We start from the raw sequence: 11207 nt of genomic DNA on the forward strand, positions 1-11207 counted from the left end.
GATGGCGACTTTTGAGGGTAAAATGATGGCTTTAACACTGTGGACACAGCAGCAGTTGAAAGAGAAGTGTTTAAGATGAATCTTGTACAGTGGCAGGCAGAGCTCGTTAAGCAGGCAGGTGGAGCCTGGTTGCTATGTGACCGACCCAATGGCTCCATACACACGTACACAGACATGCGCCTCACTTTTTGCTGCTTAAAATGAACAGAAAAGTCAGGCCGAAACAAATCGTTCCCAAATGAAAAGTAAAAGTCGTATTGACAAAATTCTTTCACCGTGAGCGACAGCCATGTCTAGTCTACTGAATTCTCAGTTTTCATGCCTGTGGAGTTTATTATATGGACGTGGTGACAGTGGAAAGACACCATGCTCTTCTGATTTTCAAACGAACCTTCTGAGCCATTTTAACATTAGAGTCTATGGAAGAGTTGGAGGGAGGAGGCTGTGCATTGGTGACATTTACGAAAGAACCATAACACCTAGGACAATAGTAAACACATTGGATGAAAGAGGACAGCCATGGCTACGTTTTGAGGGTAAAATCATACCTGTAGAGCAAACGCTGCGGACACAGCAGCAGTTTTAAAAAAGATTTTAAGATTAATTTTTTTGCTCCTCTCACTCTAGCAGTTGAGCTGCCTCACTCTAGCCCCAACATTCCGTCCCATACACACCCATTATAAACTCTGAAACGGGTGAAAAAACATCATGAAACTTAAACTGGAACTGAAGAAAAAGTATAATAGATATTGAAAAGATAAATACAAGTTGAATAGTTGAATGTTTTGTCTTCGTTTTAAAGTTTGAATGGTGGCTCTATGTCAACGTATGTGGAAGTAGTAGGAGTTTAAAAATGAGTAAGTTGAATGAGAATTTGAAGGGTCTCCCCATTGAAATACATGGGAAATTTTTGTTGAATAAAGTTGAATAAAATTAAAAATATAAATGTTAAAAATGAGAAAAGTAGAAGCAGTCATGTCCAAAAGAATAGGAATCTAATGGTGTTTGAATGGTTTTTCTAAGTTGAACGGTTTTGAAGGAGATAGATTACAAAAAACGTACGGAATAGATAATAATAAAATAGAATAAAGATTCGAATAACAATACTGTGAATGCTTTTCAAGCATTCACACTAATAAAATAGAACTAGAAAGTGCATTTTCTGAAGAAACTGCAGTGTGAATGCTTGAATCTGAATGTATGCATTGAAATGAAATAATTACTGAATTTAAGTTAAAAATATTGAATGAGATAAAAAAAAAACCCGAATTTAACCTGAAAACAAAAGTGCTGAACTGCTAAAAGCTGAAGGTTACACAGAAGAAGAAGTTGGAAAAAAGCTGAAAATGTTTTAATTGTAAATTAGAAAAACCTAAGAAATGAGAAAAGAACATTTAGAGTCAGAAAACATCTGAAAGAATATTAAAAGGTCATATTCTTTGAATCACTGAATGACTCAAATGTGATCCCTCCACTTTGATCCACACAGTTTAAAAAGTTTAAATGCCTGAGCTTTGAAAGACAAGATGTTGGAAAGAGAACAATAATGGCGACAATTTGAGGGTAAAATGATGGCTGTAACACTGTGGACACAGCAGCAGTTGAAAGAGAAGTGCTTAAGATGAATCTTGGGACAGTGGCAGGCAGAGCTCGTTAAGCAGGCAGGTGTGAGCCTGGTTGCTATAGTGACTGCACCCAATGGCTCCATACACACGTACACAGACATGCGCCTCACTTTTGCTGCTTAAAATGAACAGAAAAGTCAGGCCGAAACAAATCGCTCCCAAATGAAAAGTATAGGTCGTATTGACGAAATTCTTTCACCGTGAGCGCAGCAATGTCCACTCTACCTAATTCTCAGTTTTCATGCCTGTGGAGTTTATTATATGGACGTGGTGACAGTGTAAAAACACCATGCTCTTCTGATTTTCAAACCAACCTTCTGAGCCGTTTTAACATTAGAGTCTATGGAAGAGTTGGAGGGAGGAGGCTGTGCATGGTGACATTTATGAAAGAACCGTAACACCTAGGACAATAGTAAACACATTGGATGAAAGAGGACAGCCATGGCTACGTTTTGAGGGTAAAATCATACCTGTAGAGCAAACGCTGTGGACACAGCAGTTTTAAAAAAGATTTTAAGATTAATTTTTTTGCTCCTCTCACTCTAGCAGTTGGCTGCCTCACTCTAGCCCAACATTCCGTCCCATACACACCATTATAAACTCTGAAACGGGTGAAAAAACATCATGAAACTTAAACTGGAACTGAAGAAAAAGTATAATAGATATTGAAAAGATAAATACAAGTTGAATAGTTGAATGTCTTGTCTTCGTTTTAAAGTTTGAATGGTGGCTCTATGTCAATGTATGTGGAAGTAGATACAGTTTAAAGAGGAGGAAGTTGAATGAGAATTTGAAGGGTCTCCCCATTGAAATACATTATAAATTTTTGTTGAAAAAAGTTGAATAAAATTAAAAATATAAATGTTAAAAATGAGAAAAAATAGAAGCAATGTTGTCCAAAAGAATAGGAATCTAATGGTGTTTGAATGGTTTTTCTAAGTTGAACGGTTTTGAAGGAGTAGGCTTTCAAAAAACGTACGGAATAGATAATAATAATAATAAAATATAATAATAAAGATTACAACAACAATACTGTGAATGCTTTTCAAGCATTCACACTAATAACTAGAAAGTGCATTTTCTGAAGAAACTGCAGTGTGAATGCTTGAATCTGAATGTATGCACTGAAATGAATTAATTACTGAATTTTGAGTTAAAAATATTGAATGAGATAAAAAAAAAACAACCCGAATTTAACCTGAAAACAAAAGTGCTGAACTGCTAAAAGCTGAAGGTTACACAGAAGAAGTTGGAAAAAAGCTGAAAATGTTTTAATTGTAAATTAGAAAAACCTAAGAAATGAGAAAAGAACATTTAGAGTCAGAAAACATCTGAATGAATATTAAAAGTTCATATTCTTTGAATCACTGAATGACTAAAATGTGATCCCTCCACTTTGATCCACACAGTTTAAAAAATTTAAAAGTGTGCTTTAAAGACAGTGTTGGAAAGAGAACAACGATGGCGACTTTGAGGGTAAAATGATGGCTTTAACACTGTGGACACAGCAGCAGTTGAAAGAGAAGTGTTTAAGATGAATCTTGGCAGAGTGAGAGAGAGCTCGTTAAGCAGGCAGGTGTGAGCCTGGTTGCTATAGTGACCGCACCCAATGGCTCCATACACACGACACAGACATGCACCTCACTTTTGCTGCTTAAAATGAACAGAAAAGTCAGGCCGAAACAAATCGTTCCCAAATGAAAAGTAAGTCGTATGACAAAATTCTTTCACCGTGAGCGACAGCCATGTCTAGTCTACCAAATTCTCAGTTTTCATGCCTATGGAGCTTATTATATGGATGTGGTGACAGTGGAAAGACACCATGCTCTTCTGATTTTCAAACGAACCTTCTGAGCCATTAGAGTCTATGGAAGAGTTGGAGGGAGGAGGCTGTGCATTGGTGACATTTATGAAAGAACCATAACACCTAGTACAATAGTAAACACATTGGATGAAAGAGGACAGCCATGGCTACGTTTTGAGGGTAAAATCATACCTGTAGAGCAAACGCTGCGGACACAGCAGCAGTTTTAAAAAATATTTTAAGATTAATTTTTTTGCTCCTCTCACTCTAGCAGTTGAGCTGCCTCACTCTAGCCCCAACATTCCGTCCCATACACACCCATTATAAACTCTGAAACGGGTGAAAAAACATCATGAAACTTAAACTGGAACTGAAGAAAAAGTATAATAGATATTGAAAAGATAAATACAAGTTGAATAGTTGAATGTCTTGTCTTCGTTTTAAAGTTTGAATGGTGGCTCTATGTCAATGTATGTGGAAGTAGTAAGAGTTTAAAAATGAGTAAGTTGAATGAGGATTTGAAGGGTCTCCCCATTGAAATACATTATAAATTTTTGTTGAAAAAAGTTGAATAAAATTAAAAATATAAATGTTAAAAATGAGAAAAATAGAAGCAATGTTGTCCAAAAGAATAGGAATCTAACGGTGTTTGAATGGTTTTTCTAAGTTGAACGGTTTTGAAGGAGTAGGCTTTCAAAAAACGTACGGAATAGATAATAATAAAATAGAACTAGAAAGTGCATTTTCTGAAGAAACTGCAGTGTGAATGCTTGAATCTGAATGTATGCACTGAAATGAATTAATTACTGAATTTAAGTTAAAAATTTTGAATGAGATAAAAAAGAAAAACAAATTTAACCTGAAAACAAAAGTGCTGAACTGCTAAAAGCTGAAGGTTACACAGAAGAAGAAGTTGGAAAAAAGCTGAAAATGTTTTAATTGTAAATTAGAAAACCCTAAGAAATGAGAAAAGAAAATTTAGAGTCAGAAAACATCGAATGAATATTAAAAGTTCATATTCTTTGAATCACTGAATGACTAAAATGTGATCCCTCCACTTGGATCCACACAGTTTAAAAAGTTTACATCTCTGAGCTTTGAAAGACAAGATGTTGGAAAGAGAACAACGTTTTGAGGGTAAAATGATGGCTGTAACACTGTGGACACAGCAGCAGTTGAAAGAGAAGTGTTTAAGATGAATCTTGGCAGAGTGGCAGAGAGAGCTCGTTAAGCAGGCAGGTGTGAGCCTGGTTGCTATAGTGACCGCACCCAATGGCTCCATACACACGGACACAGACATGCGCCTCACTTTTGCTGCTTAAAAATGAACAGAAAAGTCAGGCCGAAACAAATCGTCCCAAATGAAAAGTTCTCTGTGAGGACTGAGACATTCAAATTTTCAAATCAGGGCCTGCACAGTTTCCCAGCCAATCAAATAAGTGTCCTGAGGCATTCAAATTTGCATATTGGGGCCTTCGTGGCTTCTAAGCCAGCCAATCATATCTGAGGGCTGAGGAATTCAAATCCACAAATCAGGGCCTGCACGGCTTCCCAGCCAGCCAATCACATATGTGGTCTCAGGCATTCAAATTTGCATATTGGGGAATTCGTGGCTTCTAAGTCAACAAGTCATCCATGTCATATATCTCTAAAAATTCATATTTTAATATTAAATTGTCAACACTTGAAGATTCCCCCATCTCTTCTGAACAAAACGGTGTAAGAATGACCGTTCTAGCCCCTACGGTTAGGAAATTACGGTCATTTGTTTGAGGGGAGTCGTCACTATGAGAAATAGACTGCAAAAATCCTGTGTCTCTCTGTGCTGCTGCGTGTGTAAACAGATGCACCTGTTTTGGTGGGGAAAAGTGCACAGCCTCTCTGATTGGTGGATTCAAATTCACCAGCTCCCAGGCTGACCTAGAAACTTACTTCTCTCTCCCTGTGTGTGTGTGTGTGTGTGTGTGTGTGTGTGTGTGTGTGTGTGTGTGTGTGTGTGTGTGTGTGTGTGTGTGTGACAGAGAGAGAGAGAAAGCCTTTTAATGGGATGATCCCATTGTAAGATTCAAATTCAATATATTTAGACTGGTTGACTGAATTGGATCTTGTGTGTGTGTCTCTCTGTGCATGTGTGTTTCCTCATGTGTACATATTTGTAATTGTGTGGCAGTCATAAATTTTTTTGCTGATTTTTGTCATTTAACAAGTATATTTGAGGGAACCTCAGCATGTTCAGCATTTTTTCAGCTGTCCATTTTGATTTTCCAATTTTTCTTTTTAACTTATTACTATTGTGCTAAATCACACTATTTCTGCTATTTTATAAGATTTGTGCTTAATATACTATTTCTGCTTTTATAGGATTTGTGCTTAATATAGTATTTCTGCTTTTCATAGGATTTGTGCTAAAACAAAGTATTTCTACTAAATGTAGTATTTATGCTTAATCATACCATTTCTGCTTTTTATAGGATTTGTGCTTAATATAGTATTTCTGCTAAATTATAGTATTTCTGCCAAATTATAATATTTGTGCTAAAACATAGTCTTAATTTAAAATTACAATATTCATAGTTCATCACAGTGTCTCTGGTAAATCACAATATTTCTGCTCTGTTGTACTATTTTTCTAAATCATAGTGTTTCTGTAATGTTTAAGTATTTTTGGCTAAATATATTCTTTCTGTTATCTTATACTATTTCTCCTAAATTCTTGTATTTTTGAGAAGTTATCATGTTTCTGGTAAGTTACAATATTTCTGCTAAATTCTGCTATGCTATTGTATTTCTGCCAAGTATTATGTTTCCTCTAAGATATTGCAGTTCTGCTAAGTTATTCCATTTTAGCAAACTTCTTTTGCTTCTGCAAAGTTTTTACAATTTCTGCAACTTTTCAGCTTTTTCAGCTACTTTTTGCATACAGCTTCAGCTTTAAGCATCCACACTGCATTTTCGCAGGAAATGCAAATTTTTCTAGTTATTATTATCTATTCCGTACGTTTTTTGAAAGCCTACTCCTTCAAAACCGTTCAACTTAGAAAAACCATTCAAACACCATTAGATTCCTATTCTTTTGGACAACATTGCTTCTATTTTTTCTCATTTTTAACATTTATATTTTTAATTTTATTCAACTTTTTTCAACAAAAATTTATAATGTATTTCAATGGGGAGACCCTTCAAATTCTCATTCAACTTCCTCCTCTTTAAACTGTATCTACTTCCACATACATTGACATAGAGCCACCATTCAAACTTTAAAACGAAGACAAGACATTCAACTATTCAACTTGTATTTATCTTTTCAATATCTATTATACTTTTTCTTCAGTTCCAGTTTAAGTTTCATGATGTTTTTTCACCCGTTTCAGAGTTTATAATGGGTGTGTATGGGACGGAATGTTAGGGCTAGAGTGAGGCAGCTCAACTGCTAGAGTGAGAGGAGCAAAAAAATTAATCTTAAAATCTTTTTTAAAATTGCTGCTGTGTCCACAGCGTTTGCTCTACAGGTATGATTTTACCCTCAAAACGTAGCCATGGCTGTCCTCTTTCATCCAATGTGTTTACTATTGTCCTAGGTGTTACGGTTCTTTCATAAATGTCACCAATGCACAGCCTCCTCCCTCCAACTCTTCCATAGACTCTAATGTTAAAACGGCTCAGAAGGTTGGTTTGAAAATCAGAAGAGCATGGTGTTTTTACACTGTCACCACGTCCATATAATAAACTCCACAGGCATGAAAACTGAGAATTAGGTAGAGTGGACATTGCTGCCGCTCACGGTGAAAGAATTTCGTCAATACGACCTATACTTTTCATTTGGGAGCGATTTGTTTCGGCCTGACTTTTCTGTTCATTTTAAGCAGCAAAAGTGAGGCGCATGTCTGTGTACGTGTGTATGGAGCCATTGGGTGCAGTCACTATAGCAACCAGGCTCACACCTGCCTGCTTAACGAGCTCTGCCTGCCACTGTCCCAAGATTCATCTTAAGCACTTCTCTTTCAACTGCTGCTGTGTCCAGTGTTACAGCCATCATTTTACCCTCAAATTGTCGCCATTATTGTTCTCTTTCCAACATCTTGTCTTTCAAAGCTCAGGCATTTAAACTTTTTAAACTGTGTGGATCAAAGTGGAGGGATCACATTTGAGTCATTCAGTGATTCAAAGAATATGACCTTTTAATATTCTTTCAGATGTTTTCTGACTCTAAATGTTCTTTTCTCATTTCTTAGGTTTTTCTAATTTACAATTAAAACATTTTCAGCTTTTTTCCAACTTCTTCTTCTGTGTAACCTTCAGCTTTTAGCAGTTCAGCACTTTTGTTTTCAGGTTAAATTCGGGTTTTTTTTTTTTATCTCATTCAATATTTTTAACTTAAATTCAGTAATTATTTCATTTCAATGCATACATTCAGATTCAAGCATTCACACTGCAGTTTCTTCAGAAAATGCACTTTCTAGTTTTACGTGTAGTTGTTTTTTTTTTCCTGTGTAATAATATTCAACATTGCTATCAATACATTTTTCAAAAAATGTCTCTCTGTGCAAAATGGTTTTAAAAACATAAACAACTGTAGGATCCTGTTTGTCCGTGATTTGAACAAATTACAGCAGGATCAGCCTGATGTTATTTGTATCCCACTGTAACTTTACTGTATAAAGAGCTAGCATCTCCAAAATGTCAGGAGTAGTTAGTCATTACAAGAAGTGTTTGTGAACTAAAAATCAAGAATGTGGGATACTGTTTGTCCGTGATTTGGAGAGCCCAACGCAAGGGAAAGCCAAAGCTTCTTCATATTTTCTAGTCTTTGGCTTGGAAGGAAGTTGGTTTGGAAACATATTTGGCGATGCTTCATCTCCTGCTTTGCCAAATATGTGTGGGAACCCCGTCCAAAACCTGTCAATTATGCTAGCAGTGTCCAAGCTTTCTTTTTTTTTTTTCATACCTTGTCCCCCCTGCAATGACTCTGCGCCCCCCCTAGGGGGCGGGCCCCACACTTTGGGAACCTCTGTCATAACTGATTATTCTGGAAAGCAAAACTCATGGTGATTTAGTGGTCATCAAACTGTGTTCAGATTTGGCAAATTGATGGTGTTTACAGTTTTTTTCAATCGCTAACAAGCGCCTACCCATACTTCAGATACTTTTTCTAAACTCTTAACACAGACTCACACCTACAAAACACAATTGGCCAAATGGATAATTTTCTTCTCAAAAATACATTTTGTTAAATATATATTAACTCTTCATTTCAAAATAGAACACATCTTTCTCTGCACACACTAACTGTACAAAAACACTATAAATCTGACTCAAAATGAAATTAGTCTGTCAAAGAATAACACTTGTTTTCACCTCACAAGGTACATGCAGTCAATCAAAGTACACCTTGTTTCAAAATACTGGCTATTATTGACATTACAAAAACTGCATAGACTTTTATGTTTCAGTTTTACAGGTATTTGCATGCGAAACATGCAATCCACCATTTTGACACCAGAAATGTCTTGGTTGGTAACTGTATGTCCACATGTACAGTAATGTTCACATTCAAAAGCATTCCAGTAAAAAGCAAACAAGTTTTTGTTTCTCTACTGTTTACTACAGGAGGTACAGTAGAAACACGGTATGATAGGACAGAGAAAGTTTTACAGTATTGCTTACAGTGAACAAAATATCCATGAAACACACAAGAGCATTCTGAACAAAAAAACAACAGCAAAAAGCCAAGATAAAAAGGGGGGAGGGGGGCTAAAAAAAGGCAAAAACTTTGCATCTAATCTCTGCGATCTTCAGGGTTAGGCCACATGTTTTCATCAACATCACATCTGATGTTATCCAAGTCGATGCACCTGGGATAAAACCGCCCGGTATGTCGGATCCACCCTTGGCAATCGTCAATTGTGATGTCCCTGGAGCCAGCATCCATGGCTTCAAGGAGGGACATCTGGTCATGTGGCTGATGGTCATAAACCTTCCACTTCCATGCAGAAAAAAACTCCTCTATGGGGTTGAGGAAAGGTGAATAGGGTGGAAGGAAGAGACTCACCAGTCTTGGGTGGACTTCAAACCATGTTGTTATTGCTTGCGAGTGATGGAAAGCCACATTGTCCCAGGTAATTACAAAGGTCCTCATGTTTTCACCCTCCTGACCCTGCTCTGGAACCAGGCGCTGGTGGAGATCATTGAGAAAGGCAAGCAAGCGCTCTGTATTATAGGGTCCAACCTGACATCTGTGAAGGAGTAATCCTGCATTTGCAATTGCTGCACACATGGTAATGTTTGCCCCTCTCTGTCCTAGCACATCAACTGTGGCCCTTTTTCCAATTACATTTCGTCCACGTCGACGCCTTTTGGCCAGATTGAATCCTGCCTCATCGATGTATATGAATTCATGAGGGGCCTGGTTGGCCTCCAATTCCATAACTCTCTGAAACAAAGTTTATGTAAGTCGTGTTATTACTGTATACCATACTGTACTGTAACCTAGTATTGTGTAGGTTACCTACTTGCAAAGTGCAAAGCTTATAGAACTGGACATTGGATTGAATATACACTGTACCTGGACATATTGTCGTCGTAGCTCCTTGACCCTCTCACTGTTCCTCTCAAAGGGAACAGCGTAGAGCTGCTTCATCCGCACTCTGTGTTTGGACAATGTCCGCGTAATGGTTGTGAGGCTGATTCTATCGATATTGTCAAATATCTCATGGTCCGCCACAATTCTAGTTTGAATTTCACGCAGTTTTATTGCATTATTTGCAGTAACCATTTCTACAATGGCAAGCTCCTGATCATTACTGAGGAGCTTTCCTCTTCCCCCAGAGGGTGGAAGACGTTGCATTCTTTAGAAAGACAAAAAATTCAACATATGCATTACTGTATGACCATATTGACATGTCAAGTGAGAATAGAAACAATCCATGTAAAATTCAATACTTACCTGTTGGTTTGTTGAAAGATGCGTATAATGGAGGCAACCGTTGACCGCCTCAAATTGGGCTGCACTCTTTCACCAGCCTCTCTTAGTGAAAGACCATGGTTGATTACATGGTCAATGATAGTGGCATGAATTTCATCACTGACTACTGTTCTTGCAGCCCTTGGAATGCCACCACCACGCATTCTTACACCTCTACCTTGCCCTCTCCTTGGGCCTGCTCTTCTCCCTGGGCCCCTTGCTCTTACTCTTCCTCGACCAGAAATTACAGTATTTGTCTTTTTTTTGTTTCCAAAAACATCACTCCTCAAGGTCTTGCCTTATAAACCCCACTGAGTCTAAGCCAGAATGGAAGAAGCTGTGGTTGGCCCAATTTACCCAACATAAATCAGCTGTGTGTCAATTATTCAATTGTTTGTTTATTATCAGCTGAGATATATTTTTGATATTGATATTGTTTTTGTACTGATATCATTGCAGAAGCAGAGGTTTTTATACTGTATCTAAGGTTTGGAATATTGTTTTTGCTATTGTGGGATGTTGTTTGTTAACATTCGTAGATACTACAAAAACAGTCCATAATTTTGTTGGGAGGTATAGCTTGACTGTTAAGAAAATGTAAGCATCGTGGAAATGTGTTCACTGACTGCATATTGGGTGAACACGACATGAAATGTGTGAATGGTATGGCCACAACAGACCGATGCTGTGCTAATTGTGTTTAGAGTTTTGCAAATGTGACAACTGTTTGGACAAACGCTTGTTAGCGACTGCAAAAAACTGTAATCTCTTAACTTGTGACCCATCCAAGTGCCTTTATTAGTTGAAAGCACTGGTG

The 11207-nt window shown here is 37.3% G+C and overlaps 1 protein-coding gene across 1 annotated transcript; it reads right to left on the reverse strand.

Annotated features, from left to right (window-relative positions):
- Positions 1–9176: 9176 nt before the first annotated feature.
- Positions 9177–10801, reverse strand: LOC113020047 (uncharacterized). Its single transcript, XM_026163713.1, has 3 exons — positions 10373–10801; positions 9992–10274; positions 9177–9859 (listed from the first exon to the last, which is right to left on the reverse strand). The coding sequence occupies exons 1-3, from the start codon at positions 10552–10554 to the stop codon at positions 9206–9208; spliced, it is 1119 nt and encodes a 372-aa protein (XP_026019498.1). The 5' UTR covers positions 10555–10801; the 3' UTR covers positions 9177–9205.
- Positions 10802–11207: the final 406 nt, after the last annotated feature.

This window comes from Astatotilapia calliptera, chromosome 4, assembly GCF_900246225.1.
Source record: "Astatotilapia calliptera chromosome 4, fAstCal1.2, whole genome shotgun sequence".
Lineage (NCBI taxonomy): Eukaryota > Metazoa > Chordata > Actinopteri > Cichliformes > Cichlidae > Astatotilapia > Astatotilapia calliptera.

Bases quoted from the DNA above. Each gene is read 5' to 3' on its own strand.
- LOC113020047 (XM_026163713.1), bottom strand. From the start codon at position 10,554: ATGCGTGGTGGTGGCATTCCAAGGGCTGCAAGAACAGTAGTCAGTGAT. The intron at 10,275-10,372 runs GTAAGTATTGAA...GTCTTTCTAAAG, and splicing joins ATCTTTCAACAAACCAACAG to AATGCAACGTCTTCCACCCT. The intron at 9,860-9,991 runs GTACAGTGTATA...ACTTTGTTTCAG, and splicing joins TACGACGACAATATGTCCAG to AGAGTTATGGAATTGGAGGC.